At 35.3% G+C, this 19823-nt stretch overlaps 1 protein-coding gene across 1 annotated transcript in view; it reads right to left on the reverse strand.

Moving 5' to 3' along the window:
* LOC129230715 (protein Mo25-like) overlaps nt 1–19823 on the reverse strand; it is a 128877-nt gene that overhangs the window by 88743 nt on the left and 20311 nt on the right. Inside the window, exon 3 of the mRNA XM_054865138.1 lies at nt 1189–1356. Coding sequence (XP_054721113.1) covers nt 1189–1356 — 168 coding nt within the window. The remainder of the gene's footprint in view (nt 1–1188; nt 1357–19823) is intronic.

Genomic DNA, 19823 nt, shown 5'->3' on the forward strand with positions numbered 1-19823 from the left:
ATTTCTCATATGTACATTTAAAATATCCAAATTTGAAAAATATTTGTCATACGTCAAACCTGCTTTTTAAATATGTTTGTTCAAAACAAATCTCCTTGTTAGCATGAGATTTATATTTTTCTTTCAATTTTCCGCTTAGGTACTTATGTCTCATTTTTGAACCATGGGGGAAAAAGGGAATGATATACCCTACCCAAAATTTTTTTGAACAAGAAGGTTTTTTCCAATAGGGGGAGGGGGAGCGATCAGACAGATCAACAGACACACATTTCCACGTCTCAATAACTTACTTTGAAAATTTTTATTTTGCAGCATTCATTAACTTAGTTATTTATTTGACAATTATTTTCTTTTAAGAAATTTTTTACAACAGACTAAGCAATTTGTTCTGTTTTAAAAACATATTCATGGAAAGTAGACTAAAAAAAAGCTAATAGCAAATTATTTTATAAAATTATACAAACTTTACCAGGTTGGCAAAATTAGGTTGCAGTATTGGCAATGTCTCGCTTTTTTGGCATCTTTTTATTAAAAAAAAAAAAAAAAAAAAAAAAAAAAAAACAGGGAAATACCACAACTGATATTTTTCTTAAAATGAATTCTTGGGCAAATTTGCAAAAAAATACTGACTTTCCTGACTAAATTTTGGAAAAACTGACCAATATGAAGAATACAGACCAGTTTTTCGCCCTGAACTTTCCACTGCTACCCCCTCACGGAAAAACAAGGAATTGTTCTGGTATGCTACCAAGAAAGACTCTTGTTTGTATCCAATTAATTTTATTCAGTTAGTGATAAGAAAGTCTTACATTTCAATGAGATACGGTCAGTTTGCCACCTCTAAAAAAGTGCCACCCGGGGCGGACCGCCCCCTCCGGCCTACCCTAGCTACGCCACTGCCCTTACTTATTACTCAGCTAACAATGAACTTCAATACATACAGAAAGTTTTCAATTACCGAGACTTTTGGCAATTTTTCTGATTCTCCAGAAAAAGAAAAGTTGAAGGAAAAAAACTTTACAATAATGTTTGTTGTTACAATAATGTTATAAACTTTACAAGATGTTTAAAAGTTGTTGTTTTTTTTTTTAATTTAAAAAATTAAAAATGTTATTGAACATATATCATTAGCATTTTAAAACACAATAATAATTGCAAATACAGATAAAATTACAAATATTAATTTACTTCAAAATCTATTCGTGGCAAGTTTTGGACAAGAAGCAATAACATATTACAGTTGTACAGTTCTTGAGCTAACTGTGCGACTGCAATATCTGAATTAGGCTCTTGATCACTGCTGCCATACAACATTGTCTTCATAAGAGCTAAATGTTTTGAAACATCTTCCTGTGCCTGAAAAAATATATTGATTAAAATTTAAATAAGTTCTTATGCGTTCAAATTTTTAAATAAATAAAGAAAACTTTATAATTTAATAACATGAATAACATAAAACTTTCATTCATTCATCTATAACACCTTCATCAAGTTTTAAATATAAAGCAGAAAAAATGAGCAACTATAAAGCTAGAAGGGAAAAATAAAATATCCCTGACCTATAACAAAATCTGTTGTATCGTTCCTGATATAATAATTTTAAGATTTTGTCTAAAATCGCAAGTGTGAGAAATGATCACAGGGCTGCCATTTATGGCAGCCTGTATTTCGGCCCAAGAATTTTTTGAGGCAAAACCAAAGAACACACTAATCTTACCTTTTTATTAATTTTAACATTTATTGAATTCAAAAAATCTGAGAAAATCAAGGCAACAGCCTGGTCGAATTGACCTGAATTCTACCATACATATAAGAAGAATTTTGCTAACATGGCACACTAGTGCCTTCCCTGGATAAATTTTATACTTTTGCATAGCAGTGGCATATCTGTGAGGAGTGAGGGACCAATTTTCGTTCCAGATGATCCTTCTTTTTTAAGAAAGGGGTAGCATTTTAGCTTTTGACAGTAAAAGAAATACTATGAAACATAGTTTAAAGAAGAAAAATATATACAACATAACATATTATATGTAAAAAATTTAAAGGGGGAAACAACTTCTCCGTCAAACAATACAAAAGATTGAACAATAAATAAATACCTTTGTGCCGAGGAATAACAGGAAATATCCAACGTTGTTTAGCACAAATAAACAGATTTCAGAATACACGTTGGATATTTCCTGTTAAAACAAAAGAATGTCTAAAACTATTTTTAGGAGACAATTTCAAAAATTCTCAGAGGGCGAAGTGTTGGAGAAGAAAGGAGGAGCATGCCCCAAAGGTTTAAGACAGGGTTCATACTCTATTTGGATGAAAAAATTCCATGACTTTTCCAAGACTTTTTCATGACTTCATAAAAATTTTCATGACCTTGTTACATGAAGAGAATAGTACTATTTAATATCAAACCTGCCATTTTTTGAAAATGAGCATTAGCAAAACTTCCACGTTAATGCCACTATCTCATCCAAGCATTTAATAATTGAAAAACAATCAGTGTACACCTAAAAAACTAAACTTTGTATATGTCTTCTTCATATAAATTTAAGTAAAGTAAAAATACAGTGAATCAAATATAATGATGCTTAAATGTATAGTTTTTTTTATATGTATTTTTTTTTTATAAACAGGCAAAATGATAATGAATGGGACAAAAGTTGAATGAGTTATTACTAAATTTCAATAAATTCGGTTTAAAAGGCTTTTAGTGTCAACAGTACATTTAATCATCTGAATAACTTGACAGTACTTGGGCTCTTCAAAGTAAAGAAACATTCTTTACTAAATTCAAGTTTCTAAACCAGATATTTATTTAAAAAACACATTCAGCAGTGAATATATCTCCTGATTCAAATCTACTTGTTTACTTATTTGCACATTTCAAAAGCAAAAAAATTAATAAGTTCAAAAATTCTGGAATATAGTGTTTGATTCTTGACACGGAACATAGCAGTGGGTCGCATGAATCAGTTTTGAGAGCCATATGTTGGGCACTACTGTTTTAGGGTATTAGAATTCCACTATTTATGCATTCTATCATCTGACTCATGTCTTTATTTTTTTAAACCTTCGACAAATTAAGATAAATTTAAAAATAAATTTTATACAAGTTATGGAAACGAACTCAGATGCAATTGAATTGCGTTTTTTGAGTCCGTGTGTCAAAAATCAAACACGTGCAAGTTCGCTACTACAGAATATATAAAATATAAAAAATGTTGAAAATAATATTACTTCAAAATGGGTGATGTCCAAGCAATAAAATCGCATTGCAAAAAAAAAAGTGTGGCAGCTACAGAATGGATGCAATGAGATTTCAGAATTCAGATTTATCGGGATCGTTCAATTTTCCAGTTTTAATAGTTTTGGTGCAACACTGTTGAATCACTCAAAATGTCTAATGCTCTTTAAGCAACTGCTAATTTATCTTTGCCCAGGACATTTTTCCATGACTCTAAATAAATTTCCATGACTTTGACTGAAAATTTCAATTTTCCATGACTTTTCCAGGTCTAAAATTTGCTAAAATTTTTTCCATGACTTTCCAGGATTTCCATGACCCGTACGAACCCTGTTAAGAGCACCAACGGTTACCATTTGCCACATTAAGACCTAGTTTTAAACTAGTATGTTGTGGCCATCACGAAACTTTCTTCTATATTTTTCTTTTTTTTTTTCTGATCCTTCCCCATGCTTGACGAGGAAGCAATATTCCCAACAAAAACAAAATTACACATGCAAAAACTTGACTACCATCCCAATGTCTGAATTATTGCAAAAGCAAAGCAAAGAGCGAAAATTGAAAGTTATTTTAAAAGTCTTGCTTGAATTAATTACAAATATTTTATATGTTAAAAAAACATAAGATGGCAACAATTAAAAATTTTAAATCATTGAGATAATATTTCCGATCATTTCTAGAGACGTACCGAGTAGCACTTTGGCCGAGTAGCCGAGTACCGAGTACTCGGCCTTTCATTACTCGGCCGAGTACCGAGTTACCGAGTACTCGGCCTTTCACTACTCGGCCGAGTTACCAAGTACCAATTATGTTTTAAGAATAACCACCGACACACATGTGATGAATTTTGCACTTATTGGAATAGTTGTATAGACCTCCTTGTCCATATAACAGTTTTTAAAACTAAATTCCTGCTGAAATGTAATTACGCATTTAAAAAATTTTGTTTTTTTGTCAAAAATTTTACAAAAGAATTGTTTTTAAAATTAAAAATAAATAAATAAAAGGTATGATTAATCAAGTTGGAATTAAAACAAATTATACCAATCTATTATAGTTCTAGTCCGCCAAACATAAACAATTTTTAAAAGAAAATAAAACAAATGTGCAGGAACACTGCAGACACGTGTTTCTGCATTACAAGGAACGTCTTTTTCAGCGCATAAAATGTGAGCTAAAGAATGTAAAGACATTCGACAGAAGAATCCGACTTTTGGCGGATGCCTTTAAATCCACGAGCTCACATTTTGTGCATTGAAAAAGAAATTCCTTGTAATGCTAAAATACGTGTCTGCACTGCTTTTAACATTGTTTTATTTCCATTTATTTTTTTAAGCAAAGGTATTTTTATATTTCTTATAACTAATTTTTGTTTGTAGCAAAAATCCATTTTTAATATAAAAATTCCATATTTTCTACACTTACTTTTTTTGCACAATTTTTAATAAATAAGTTTTATTAACTTTGGGGACATTAAGACTAATTCCATTAAAGCATTACAAGCTTCATTATTCTCAAAATTTAAATTTGACTTGTAAATGATTGCAGAAAATTATATATGCTTGCGCTTTTTTATAAATTTTAATATCTGTCTTGGACAATATTCAATTTTTTGCAACTACTCGGTATTGGCCGAGTATCCGATCAAAATTGGGCCGAGTACCGAGTAGTTACCGAGTACTCGGTACGTCTCTAATCATTTCCATTCAATTAAAATCACGAGAAATACGCAGACGACAATCTATTACGATTTATCTTTCTTATTGTTGCATTAATAAAGCTATTTATATTCAAAAAAAAAAAAAAATCAACACCTCTTGGAGCGATTGGCGTCAAAATTGAACCAAAGCCTGTTTACATATGGATTCACATATATTCCAAATTTCAACCAGAACGTAGCATTACTTCTTGAGATAGGCCACTCACAATGGAAAAAAAGAACGGGCGATTGCGCTACCCCCTTTTTAGCTGTTGACACCAAAATAAAATCAGCTCTTATACCCACTAAGGACTACTTGCCGATAAGTTTTTCTTTCATTCTGTTCATTATTTCTTGAGATACAGCAGTCACAATTGACGACAAAAAACGTTCTATAGCTCAACCCCCGTTTGAGTTATTGACACCAAAATTGAATCAGCACCTGTTCCTGTTAATGGCAACATATGGACCAAATTTTGTCTGATTCCGCCAGTTGCTTCCTGAGGAATAGCAAGCACGCGTAACTCAAAAAACATCCCATTGCTCCACCCCCCTTGGAGGAATTCGCGCCAAAAACCAATGGGCACAAGTTCACATAGGGGCACATATGTGTACCAAATTTCGTTCGATTTCATGCGGTAGTTTTTGCTGTAGAGCGGCCACAAAAAACTGGTCACACACAGACGTGACACACACACATACACACACACATACATACACACACACATACACACACACAGACAGACAGACATTTTCAAAAAATAGTCGAAATGGACTCAGCACACCTCAAAACGTTCGAATCCGTCAAAATTCGAAATTCGAAAATTTGCACGAATCCAATACTTTCTTCTATCTATTAGACATAGAAGAAAGTAAAAATAATGGTGACTCAATAAAACTTCCTCAATTGCCAACATTTTCCCCATTCAGTTTCTAAAAAAATTCCTGGGCTGAACTGGGATTATGCACCTATCCCAACACAGGTATAAGAGTGTGCAGAGAGCAAAAACGAGGAAATCGAAACATTCATTGAGAAAATACACGAAAAAGACTATATCAAAAAAGCTTCCAGAATAGATAATACCCAAAAATTCAATGAAAAAAGTGTTTGTTTTAAAGATTTTAAAGATACAATGAAAAACTTTCACATGCTTATTTGCTTCAAATATTTGGGAAGAACTTCACAGCTTTCCATCAAATGATGATTACAAAATTAGTTAATCAAAAAAGTTATAAAATCCCAAAAATTTTAACAGGCTGTAAAACCTAAACCATTTTAGATTCTAAAAAAATATTTTATCTGCTTTCTTAAATTCATAGAAAGAGCAAACACGCAAAATTTTATGAATATCAGAGCCTTGGCGTCAAACCATGTTTCAGTTTAGTTCATTTTACATGGTATAAACGGAACACTGAAATAATATTAATAAATAAATAAATAATAAATAAAATAATAAATATAATACAATTAATCACGTTACGATAGCATATAATGAAACACAGATGGTTCTGCATTTGATGCCACTCTATTTAACGACTTTCTCTGTTTAAAGCAGGGTTGGCCGGATTCGACCCAATGGGTTTTTTTTTTTGAAAAAACCCATTTAAAAAAACACATTATTTAGCCCACTTTTCAGTTTTTTGAAATTTTCTGAGAAGTTTATTTAAAAAATTAATTAATTTAAATACTTTCACAATTTAAACTTCTTTTTTTATTTGTTCTTCACCACAGACAATGGACATAAAAAATGAATTTTGAACTTTAATAGTATTTCTTAACTTTTAACGGCATTAAAAAAATACTTCAAAGATTTTAAATAAATATATTTCACTTTTTTCTTTAACTGGTCAATAAATAACTCAAATTATCTTGTTTAATTCCTGTCACGTCTGAATCTCTCAATATTTGTAGATTGTACAGAGGAAACTACTCTTGCTAAAAAGCTTTCATGTGAATTATTTTGTGCAAACCAATACATCACAAATCTCGAATAAACAAGGTACAGTAAAACCCCTCCTAACGGACACCTCTCTTATGCGGACAATTTCTAATTCCCCCGATTCCAACGCAAATAACATTACTAAACCCCTGTCCTGCGAACACCCCTCTATTGTGGACAAAAAAATTGCCCCGTTAGTGTCCGCATTAGAGAGGTTTTACTGTATATTTTTTAGAAATTAGCTGGTTTTACAAACGATCGGACAGAAATCGGAATAGGATGTACAGTATTTTCATTATCTTACGAAAAAGTTTAATACTTTTTACTCTGTACACGGAAATAGAAAACCAGGCAACATAAAATTCAAAGAAATGTCTTAATTAAGTTGGAATTAAGTAAAAAGGGATTTTTAAACTACTTGAGGTTCTACAGTAGTTTTGCATTAACAAAACGAAATACAATAAAGAGTCATTCCATGTCAAATCAACCAATCACTCAAAATGACCATCTCAGATTTTCATGAAACTTTCAGGGATTATACTGTTTGACATTCTAAATTCAGATCTACTTTTTAAAAAAATCGATCTTTTTTGTTTAATGAGTTATTAATTTTTTAAATGTGTAAAACTCACGTTTTTTTACTCATCTGTTGTGCTTAAAAATGCTACAATTTTAGTTCTATGGGGTCAATACAGTTGGTTAACAGCTCATTTTAAAGAGAATTGCAGGAGGTTTATTTTGACATGCAACTTGCATATTTCTCTTAAATTTTTAGTTTTTTTTTATTTTAAATTTTTTTTAAAGTTAGTGTTTTTTAAAAATTTTGAAAAAAAATATATGTTTTTCAATGTGTTTTAATAAATACATCCTAAAAATTTCAGAGTGGGGACATGATGGGATCAGCATTTATAGCAAATAATGCAATGACACTTTTTTTGTATAAAAAATATTATTGGAATTTAATAATGACCTTTTAACCAAGCTTTAAAGAAAAAAAAACATGATTGAAGCAGGGAATTCAAAAATTATTTCTTTGTACTGCTGCAATCCATTTAAGAAGTCTGGGCATTACTATTACAAGAAAAATTTAAGAACTGTGAGTAATGTATCAAAGCATCATAAGGAAGTAATTGAAGGCTATAAAATATGTGATACTTGCCGCAAAGCTGTACAAAAATTACCTTTCGTTACCTCAGATTATAAAGAAAGTTCAGATGAAGCTCTGAGTGAAACAGATCATGAGACTGAAATTTCAACTCCAGAAAAGTTTAAAGCTATTGAAATTTTAAATGAAAGTGTTGGAGTAATTAATGAAACTCCCATAAAAGAAGTAACCCCAGACAAAATTAACTAAGATCACTGAAGTTTTAGGAACTCAACTATTTGGTTTAAGCTCAAAAAAATCAGATGATCTCATAAAGTTCGATTATGATAGTGAAATAATTAGCCGACTTAAAGAGAAATTCTTCAGTACAACTGACAAAAGCTTAAAACTTCAAATTTTAACAACACTTCCAGAAAGTTGGACCTTAAAGCAAATAGAAAGCGAATTTAAAGTGACAAATTTCATTGCTAGAAAAGCTAAAAAACTCATGAAGGACAAAGGAATAATGTCTGCTCCTGATCTAAAACTCGGAAAGGCATTAAGCCCAGAGACAGCGAATCTAGTGAAACAATTTTATGAATGTGATGAAATCAGTCGTCAGATGCCTGGTAAGAAATACTTTGTTTCTATTAAAGTGGATGGAAGAGCAATTCATCTCCAATTTTTTTAATTTTAAATACCTTAAGAGAATCTTATGTGCTATTCAAAGAACATTATCCTGATAAAAAAAATAGGCTTCTCCAAATTTTTTGAACTTCGTCCAAAAAATTGTGTTTTTGCTGGATCAGCTGGAACACAATTCAGTTTGTGTATGCGCTATTCACCAGAATGCAAAATTGATGATGGCTCGTGTAAGTTACCAAAATTGATTAACAGGGACAAACCAATCAAAACTTATAAAGACTTACTTAGTTTAATGATTTGCGAAATTCCTACAGACAAGTGTTATTTCCGTCAATGTAACAACTGTCCAGATACTAATAATTTGAAATTTGAAGATTCGTTTGAGCAAAACAGCATTGATAGTGTAACATACAAGCAGTGGAGGCAAATTGATAATAGAACTGCACTCGAAGCAATAACAAAACAAACTGATGATTTCTTAAATTGTTTGTTTGATAGCTTACCCAAACTGCTGAAACATTCTTTTATTGCTAGCAAACAATCTGCTTATCTTTGATATATGAAAAAAAATCTGGTTGAAAATAAATGTATTGTATTATGTGATTTTGCTGAGAACTACTCTTTCATTCTACAAGATGCTGCACAAGGATTCCACTGGAACAATGCACAAGCAACGATACATCCTTTTGTTGTATACTACATGGAAAATGCCATGTTACAGCACCTGAATTTAGCTATTATCTCTGATTGCATGTCCCATGATACAGTTGCTGTGCATTTGTTTCGGAGGCTTATGATAGCATACTTAAAGCAAAAATTGCTGCAAAGAGTACACAAAATTCATTATTTCTCAGATGGAGCTACATCCCAGTACAAAAATAAATCGAATTTTGTAAACCTCTGTCACCATACTGCAGATTTTTCTATTGAAGCAGATTGGAATTTTTTTGCATCATACCACGGGAAAAATGCTTGTGATGGTATAGGCGGCACAATTAAGCGATTAGCTGCACAAGCAAGTCTTCATATGGTCTATAATGAACAGATTATGACCCCCCGTCAATTATATGAATGATCTAAAGACAATATTAAAAATATCGATTTCATATATTCAAAAGAAAAAGATTACGAAAAGGAATTAGCATTTCTGAAAGCAAGGTTTGAAGAAGCCATAACAGTGAAAGGAACTTAACAGTTCCACAATTACAGACCAAAAAACAAAAGCACAGTTTTCGTTAAATATTACTCTTTTTCACACCACACAAAAGAGATAGTAAGCAAACATGATGATGCTGATGATTTGGACTTGAATGATATAGTTGGTTTTGTAACATGTGTACATATAATAATGAATGGTGGCTAGGTTGTGTTTTAAGAATTGAAAATGAGGAGGTTAAAGTAAGTTTTTTACAACCTCATGGACCTTCTCCATCCTTTAAGTACCCTCATATTCCTGATGTATTGGTTGTAAATAAAACGGAAATACGAACCAAAGTTGACCCTACAACACAAACTGGAAGGGTTTACAATCTCTCAGAATCTGAAAGTTCAAAGGCGAGTAAAAAGCTACTTTCCAAACTGAGGAGATGAAAGACTTATCTGCCACAAGGTATTTTTATGTATCGAATTCTACTTTGTGTTTATACTGTTACAAATCTTGTAAATAGTAATTATTGTAGGAACGTAACCTTTAAATAGTTTCCCGTAATGAATATACAACCCCTTAACATATGGCTAAAGTATACAACCCCTATTCTTTTTATTTTCATTGATAAAGTTTGATAACGGTCTACGCATTTCTCGAAGCAGAAAGAATGTTGTAGAAAATTCTTGGATGTTTATAAAAGCCGTTAGCGATGGATAAACGGGGAGTTTCGATTGAGATTTTCGAACTGAGTGCATTTTTGCTCTGTTTATAGCGAGGCATTTCGCTGTGTTGTTTTCGCATTTGGAAGTAAATGCGTGTGTAAACGTTGAGTTTACGGTGTTGTGTGATAATTGCTTAATTGCTGATGAATAATTTAGCAGTTGTTGAAGATCTTTCCTGTACATAGTGTAAATAAATTTCCTGTGTTTTTATCAAGAACTGTGTCTTCATTTCAAGAAAGTGGAAGTCGCACCGAATCAGTTACAATTGGCGCCCAACGTGGGGCATCTTCTGGACTTTCTTGGAGTAAGTGTGACTTTGGACATTTTTTCATAAAGACTTTTTTTTGAATTAGGACTTTATTTTTTTTATGGTGATTACTCGCGCAATGGATGAACAATTAAAACAACTTCTTGACGCAATCACCTCTGTGAAGAGTGATATGGCTACTAATCAAAACCAATTGAAAAGTGATTTAACGGTGCTGAAAAATGACCTAGTTTCTAACCAAGAGGAAATTAAAAACGATCTTACTTCGGTAAAGACTGTGATGGAAAATAAATTTAATGAGATAGAGCATCGAGTTGATGCTATTGAAGGAAAGTTTGAGGCAGTTGAAGGCCGATTCATCGCAGTGGAAAATAAAATCGAAGAGAAATTTGAAGAAAAATTAAGTTCCGTTGAAGGCCGATGCAATGCTGTAGAAAATAAACTGGAAGAAGAAAATAGAAAATTTCATCAACTTAAAGAAGACATCTTTAAAGACCTGGAAAGGAGATTGGCGACCACGAAAAGCAGCTCTGTACAGTTTGGCGCTCCCACATCGGTTGCTCGACCGTCCATTAAACTTGCCACATTTGATGGGAAAACTTCGTGGCAGGTTTACAAAACTCAATTCATGATAGTGGCGGAAGCGAACGGATGGGACTCTGCTACCAAGGCCTGTCATCTTGCAGCATCCCTGAGAGGTGACGCAGCGGACATTCTCCAGACCCTTCCGGACAGCCAGCGCCTGGATTTCGCCGCCCTCACATCTGCGTTGGAGCTTCGCTTCGGTGAGAAGTGCCAGAAAGATTTCAGCCGACTCCAGTTGAAGTCCCGTTTCCAGAAAACTGGGGAAACCCTGCAAGAGCTTGCGGCGGACATCGAGAGACTGTCTCATCTTGCTTTTTACGACTGCCCTGCGGATGTTCGAGACAACCTGGCACTCAACTACTACATCGACGGGGTTCGAGATCCGGAAATCCAGAAAGCTCTACGGATGGCGGATGTCAAAGACCTGAATTCTGCTGTTGTGTATGCGATGAGATACGAGGCCGCCCAAGAAGCAACCCGTGTGGATCGCCATCTAATCCGGACTCAGGAAGCTGTTGAGTCTGATTCCAGGTCGTCCCACCTCGCTGAACTTGAGAGACAACTCGGTGACTTGACAAGACATCTGAGCAGCATAACAGCCCAAAAGAAACAAGAGCAGAAGTGCTAGAAATGCGGTAGTGAAGGACACCTGCGAAGGAGTTGTCCGGCTCGCCAAGCTACGCGAGGGAAGGAAATCACCACCACTAGAGCTCTGCAGATTTCCTCTTCTAGTAGTGGCAGTGATGGACTTTTCATTTACGCACATGTAAATGGGAACCCCTGCAGACTGATTGTCGACACTGGAGCCAATGTGACAATCATTAGGACAGATGTGGCTCGTGAATTTGGATTGAAACTGCTGTGGACATCGCCACGCGTAAGTCTCCAGACTGTGACAGGTGACAAAATTGAGATTGACGGTAAAGTGGACTTGGAAATAGTGTTTGGGAGTGCCACCTACCATCATACGGCATTCGTCGCTAATATCACGGACCCCTTCATTCTCGGATTGGACTTTTTGAAGAAATATGACTTCACTCTCGACTTCAAGACTAATGAGCTGCACTCGATGAGAGAAGACATAGCCGTTTTCCCTGCAGAAAGTGATGTAAAATCCGCTCATCAAATAATAGCCCAAACAGATTTATCGATTCCCTCAAGGTCAGAATCATTAATACCTGGCTCCATTGAAGAAACCAATAGTTTTCGATTTGGACTCATTGAATACCCTAACCTAAGCAATAGCCTAAAAGGAGTGCTGGTAGCATCTACGCTTGTGGACCTTTCTAAGGATGTAATTCCTGTGAGAGTCGCCAACGTGAGTGAAAGGCCAAGGAATATCCGAAAAGGTGAAGTGTTAGCAACTTGTACTCCAGTAAACTGCATCATTAGAAGAATCAATTCCCCCGAGACTGTGTCTTCTGAGTCCTTGACATCGAAGTTAATTGGGAGTGCACCATTAACGAAAGACCAAAGAACTGCTGCGGAACAATTGGTGGATGACTTCAAGCATCTGTTTTCATCTACATCGGAGGATGTTGGCCGTACGAATTTAACGCAGCATAGGATTTACACTGGAGAACACCTCCCTATTAAGCAGCATCCAAGACGACTACCGTTCGCCAAGAAGGAAGAGGTTGAGACCCTCCTGAAAGAGATGAAGGAGAATGATGTAATCAAACCGTCATCCAGTCCCTGGGCGTCTCCCATCGTCTTGGTCCGAAAGAAAGATGGCTCCACCAGATTTTGTGTCGATTACCGACGGCTGAATGAAATCACCAAGAAAGACAGTTACCCTCTTCCACGGATAGACGACACCTTGGACACTCTGTCCGGACACAAGTGGTTTTCGACCCTGGACTTGAAGAGCGGCTACTGGCAGGTGGAGATACACCCTGATGACCGAGAGAAGACAGCGTTTACAACTGGACAAGGCTTATGGCAGTTTAAAGTGATGCCCTTCGGCCTCTGCAATGCACCAGCTACGTTCGAGCGTCTCATGGAGACGGTGTTAAGAGGACTTTCTTACGAATCCTGTCTGGTCTACTTAGACGATATCATCATCGTGGGACGCAGCTTCGAAGAACATCTGGCAAATCTTAGGAAGGTGCTGCAAAAGCTTAAGGAAGCCAATCTGAAGTTAAGCCCGTCCAAATGTAATTTGTTCCGCCGGGAAGTGAACTACCTTGGTCACATCATCTCTTCTGAGGGTGTACAAACCGATCCAGAGAAGGTATCTGCTGTCAAGAGTTGGAGTCGTCCCGAAAACATCCATCAGCTGCGAAGTTTCCTGGGGCTCTGCACCTACTACAGGAAGTTTGTAAAGGGTTTTTCCAACATTGCACGACCTTTGCATAAGCTGACGGAGAGCAAGCAAAAGTTTGAATGGTCCAAAGAATGCGAAGAAGCATTTCTACGACTGAAAGAGGCTTTAACATCAACGCCTATCCTCGCCTATCCTCAGCCTGAAAAATCCTTTATCCTGGACACTGATGCGAGCAACGAGGGCATCGGAGCTGTTTTATCCCAAGAAATTGACGGAAATGAACATGTCATCGCTTACTGGAGCAAATGCTTATCAAAGTCGGAGCGAAATTACTGCGTCACCAGAAAGGAGTTACTGGCCATAGTGAAAGCTGTAGAACACTTCCATCATTACCTCTACGGCCGAAAATTTCTGCTTCGGACAGATCATGCCTCATTAACTTGGCTTTTGAACTTCAAAAATCCGGAAGGCCAGATAGCCAGGTGGATACAGCGACTCCAGGAATATGACATGGAGATCAAACACCGAAAAGGGTTATCTCACGGTAATGCTGACGCTTTATCAAGAAGACCCTGTCCAGAGAACTGCCACTATTCTTCCCGAATCGAGAAACAGTATGGAACGACTAGCCCTACCGCCTATCAGGTGACAGTGACTCCAATATCATCAGAACCTGATCCATGGAGTGACGACCAAGTTCGAAAAGATCAACTTGAAGACCCCGACATAAAACCAATTTTGGAGTTCATGGAAAGTGACGGTCGGCGACCTAGCTGGCAGGACGTTTCCATCTTCAGTCCTGCAACAAAAAGATACTGGGCTTTATGGAACTCGCTCCATTTACGGAACGGCGTGCTACACCAAAAATGGGAATCTGACGACGGCAAGACATCTAGGTGGCAGTTACTACTTCCTCGATCCAGGATTTCAGATGTTCTGAAAGAAATACATAGTAGTGCGACTGGAGGACATTTTGGTGTCTTGAAAACTCTCAATAAAGTTCGGGAGCGCTTCTTCTGGAGCAAGGCGAAGGATGACGTGGAGAAGTGGTGCCATTCTTGTGACGCCTGTGCTGCTCGTAAAGGACCGAAGAAGAGAAGCAGAGGGAAGCTACATCTGTACAACGTTGGAGCTCCTTTCGAACGAATTGGGATCGACATCCTGGGTCCTCTACCAAGAACTGCTGATGGGAACAAATACATTCTTGTTTCCATCGACTACTTCACCAAATGGCCGGAAGCATATCCCATTCCAGATCAAGAGGCTACTACCGTAGCAGAGACTCTAGTCCAACATTGGATCTCGAGATACGGAACACCTTTGCAGATTCATTCCGATCAAGGGAGGAATTTCATCTCTGCTGTGTTTAAGGGCCTATGTCAAATTTTCGGAATTGAGAAAACTAGGACAACACCACTACACCCACAATCGGACGGCATGGTGGAGAGATTTAACCGCACAATCCTGAATAATCTGTCACTTATGGTATCCAGAAATCAACAGGATTGGGACAAGAAGCTACCTTTGTTCCTGCTGGCCTACCGCAGTGCTGTCCACGAGACTACCGGATATGCCCCATCTCAGATGCTCTTCGGACGAGAGCTTCGGCTACCTTGTGATCTCGTCTTCGGTCGTCCTCCGGATGCGCCTTCATCGCCTGAGGAGTACATCCAGGATCTCCAGGCCCGGTTGGAAGACGTTCATAACTTCGCACGAGAGCGAATCAACATCGCGGCGGAGAAGATGAAGACCCGATATGACACAAGGTCTACTGGACATGAATTCAACGAAGGCGACAAGGCTTGGTTATGGAATCCCATCCGACGGAAAGGTCTGTCACCCAAATTGCAGTCGCATTGGGATGGACCCTACAAAGTCCTTAACCGACTAAATGACGTCGTAGTGAGGATCCAAAAATCACCTAATGCAAAACCTAGGGTTGTACATTATGATCGGTTAGCCCCATACTATGGCCATAGTTCATGAGTATTACGTAAACAACCATGGTTGATAACATAAAAGTTGTAGATAATTTTTTTGCTTTTAATGTTTAGTAATATTTCTTGTTATTATTGTGTTTTCTGTATCTGTTAGTTATTAATTAATGTGTATATTTGTAAACTTGTGATAGAAGTTTGGCACCCTTTCTGGGGATTGTACTGCCCGGGACGTGCAGTCCTTAGGAAGGGGGCAATGTTACAAATCTTGTAAATAGTAATTATTGTAGGAACGTAACCTTTAAATAGTTTCCCGTAATGAATATACAACCCCTTAACATATGGCTAAAGTATACAACCCCTATTCTTTTTATTTTCATTGATAAAGTTTGATAACGGTCTACGCATTTCTCGAAGCAGAAAGAATGTTGTAGAAAATTCTTGGATGTTTATAAAAGCCGTTAGCGATGGATAAACGGGGAGTTTCGATTGAGATTTTCGAACTGAGTGCATTTTTGCTCTGTTTATAGCGAGGCATTTCGCTGTGTTGTTTTCGCATTTGGAAGTAAATGCGTGTGTAAACGTTGAGTTTACGGTGTTGTGTGATAATTGCTTAATTGCTGATGAATAATTTAGCAGTTGTTGAAGATCTTTCCTGTACATAGTGTAAATAAATTTCCTGTGTTTTTATCAAGAACTGTGTCTTCCTTTCAAGAAAGTGGAAGTCGCACCGAATCAGTTACAATACATTTAAAAATTACATGCTCGAAGTTTCTGTGCTAGTTCTGTTTACTGAACTTCAAAGGAATAAAAGATAACCAAAATTTAAGATTTTTTAGAAATTTAAAAGTTTTTTAATTAATTGAACTATTTATAGTTTTACTACAAAATGTTTATAATATTATTTAAAAAAAACTAAAACATGTATATTTTGAAATAAATTTAAATTGTTAAAAATAGTTTTGTGCATTTAAAAAAGCATTTTTTATTTATTTATTGTTTTTTTTAATTTTTAAACAAAAATGCTAAGTAGCACCATTGCACAGTGTTTGCGCTCAACTATCCGTAACATGGGTCCCAGAGACCCATTAATGAAATAGATTTGGGTCCTTTGGTGGAAAAAATGAGTCCCTTAAATTTTAAGCAGAAAATCTTAGTGTGTAAATGAATAATATAAAAATATTTATACTTGGGGGGGGAGGCATGAAATAAAATAAATTGGTTATTTTTGCCCTAAATTTTTTGTGATTTTATCATTGTAAAATTATTTTCAAATAATACACTTGCAAGACTCAGTTATGTGAGAAGCTATTTGGTCAGTTACAATGAAATTAACTCAAAATTTACTTTAAAAATGGGTTTTACCATAAAATATAAAACAAGTGCCTCTGATTGATCAAGCAAAAAGCACTCTCTTAACTTTTGTTTTCCTGGAAATTTTTCTTAGTGAAAAAAGCAAACAGATCCCCCCCTCTTTCCCAATTATCATTGGCAATTACATAATAATAATAATAAATCGCAAGCGAATGAACCCAATGCAAAAATCGCGATCGCAAAAACGAAACATTTTCTCATATGAGTGTGAAAATTGCTCATTTGCAATCTTAAATCAGTATATTTGACTTTATTTTGACTTGTTCAAAATATCTGTTTTGATTTTTGTTCTATTTTTAAAATCGCGCCATTTTGAAAATGGCGCGCAAAAATGGCGCGATCGATTAATACCCGACTTTTGCAAGTCCAAATAAAAATAACCCATCAGAAAGAGATGAATTATTAGAAAAAGAACAAGGTTAAAGTTGCTTTTGTATAAAATTCAAGTATTCATAAGCAATTTAACAAGAAAAATGTAAAAGTTCCGAACTCTTTGTGTTTAGCGCGATCTGGAAAATGTTCGCCATTTTTTTCTCCCCTCTTTTTATTGGGAATGCAAAATGATGATTTTCAAAAGTAATTCTGGTTACATGAATGCCAAATTGCAATATTTTTACTGTACAATTGTCTTGTATTAATCCTGAAGATTGCATTGAAAACCTCTCTCATTTTTAGTCTTCATTTCTGTTTTTAGGAATTTCCTCAAGATAAAAGTTGAGGGAAAGCTTATTCTTAGAATACAGTACAATGGGCTATTTGTGAACTTGCTCCCTGAGCTCTGCCCAGGATGTCACTGTAAGCTCCAGTCTTATCACTAAAATTCCATTGACTGGTCCACAATTGGGGTGTGTTTGAATAGCTGATAAACAGATAGGGTCATTTTAGTCCCTTTCTGTTGATTCTCCTGGTCATTTTGAAGCTTAAAAGCATTTACTAAAATAGATCTTTAGCATTTTCTCAAATTTTTTTTCTGGTTCTTATCTTTTGGGTTTTCTAGGTCCCTGGGACCCGATTTTTTCGCGAAAGTTGCGTCCCTTTCCCGCGAATTTGCGTAAAAAACCCGCTATAGCGCGTAAACGCGAACCCTGCATTGCATTATATGCTATAACTGCTGATCCCATTGCAAGTTGCATAACAAATTAAAGCTCATGCAATTATCTTTAAAATGAGCTGTTAACCAACTGTATTGACTCCCATAGAACTAAAATTGTAGCATTTTTAAGCACGACAGACGAGTAAAAAAATGTGAATTTTTACACATTTAAAAAATTAATAACTCATTAACCAAAAAAGATAGATTTTTTTAAAAAGTAGATCTGAATTTAGAATGTCAAACAGTATAATGCCTGAAATTTTCATGAAAATCTAAGATGGTAAATTTGAATTTTATTTATTTTTTTTTTTTTTTTTATTATTATTATTTTTTTTTTTTTTTTTTTTTTTTTTTTTTTTTTTTTTTTGTTGATTTGACATGGAATGACCCTAAGTAAAATGCAAAAAAAAAAAAAAATATGTAGTAATTAAAAACGAACAATAGACTTTATCACTTAAGAAGTAACTTTGCCTTAACTGTTGGCAATCATGGAAAATAAAAATCTGAAACTTCCCCATTCTTGGGTTTTGTCGTCTTTTATACTTTTCTTCAGAAAACACTGAATTTTTCAGCTTTTTTTACCCCAAGACAATTTTTGTGCTTTGTCCATATACTTACGCTACAATATGCTACAAGTACCCCATACTTTTCCTAAAAAGAAGACAAAAAAACACACAATTATTTTAAAAAAAACCCAGTTTTACTTGGTTTTTTTGGGGTTTTATTTAAAAACCCCCAAAAAAATGGATCCATGGGCTTTAAAAAAAAAAAACGGGCTTTTGCCAACACTGGTTTAAAGACTACTTTCCACGGACTCAGACCCTCCACTGTCGTTTTAGAAAAATTGATTAAGAATACATTATACTTAAGGTTGATTTTTGTGGTTCCTCGAAATTCTTTAAATAAAGAATCAACTGTACCTTAAAACTTTCAAAATGAATTAAATTTTATCAGGATGCAAAAGAATTGAAATCCCCAACAAGGCATGCAATTCTCGGCGAGGCATGTGTTTCTATGCGGCATGTTTCCAAAACATAGGCAGGGCAAAACATAAGCATCCAGCATTTTTTTCTCACTACCTATTTTTGTGAAAGTTTTTTTTTTTTATCAGCATTGTTTTTGTGAAATTTTAGACGCATCCTAATTTTTGTAAAAGAAGTAGTGGAACAAGTGCAATTTTAGTTTGAAAAGTGTAAATGTCATCTAGTATTATTTTTAACAGGTTTTTTTTGGGAGGGGGGGTCTAAAAACCTAAGAAGTACGAAGAATACCATCGTAATTTCAGCTTGATGGTCTATGTACGGTGTACAATATAGGAAATTATGAGAAAAACGGTTCCTCAAAACAGATGTTTAAAGATTGCAATAATATTGCATAAATACATTTTGGTGAGAAACAGTAAAAAATTAAATAAAATACTACAAAAAGTTTTCTATTTAAACAAGAACATCTCAAAACAAGATTTTTGTGAAGGTACCGAAAAACGGTAGCAAAATCAGCCTGTATTGGGCCCTGATAGGTTAATAATGGAAATTAAGGTAGATCAAGGAGGTAAAATAAGGAAACAGGGACGAAAAAAATAAGAAAAATCATATCTTTTCGGATTTATAAAAAATATAGAATGGCTCTGAAATCTGAAAAAGCCCTACAAGGAGGAAAACGTTACAAAACAAACACAAAAAGTTGTAATTCCGGCAAAGGTGTTAAAAATCTCATTCCTACCAACAGGATGGAAGCCAATTTATCTTTTTTATGGGGGGGGAAACACTTTGGGGGGGGGGTGCAATGCAAGGTTGTTTGGGTTTTGGCCGGTGGTTCATTT

This window comes from Uloborus diversus, chromosome 1, assembly GCF_026930045.1.
Source record: "Uloborus diversus isolate 005 chromosome 1, Udiv.v.3.1, whole genome shotgun sequence".
Classification (NCBI taxonomy): Eukaryota; Metazoa; Arthropoda; class Arachnida; order Araneae; family Uloboridae; genus Uloborus; species Uloborus diversus.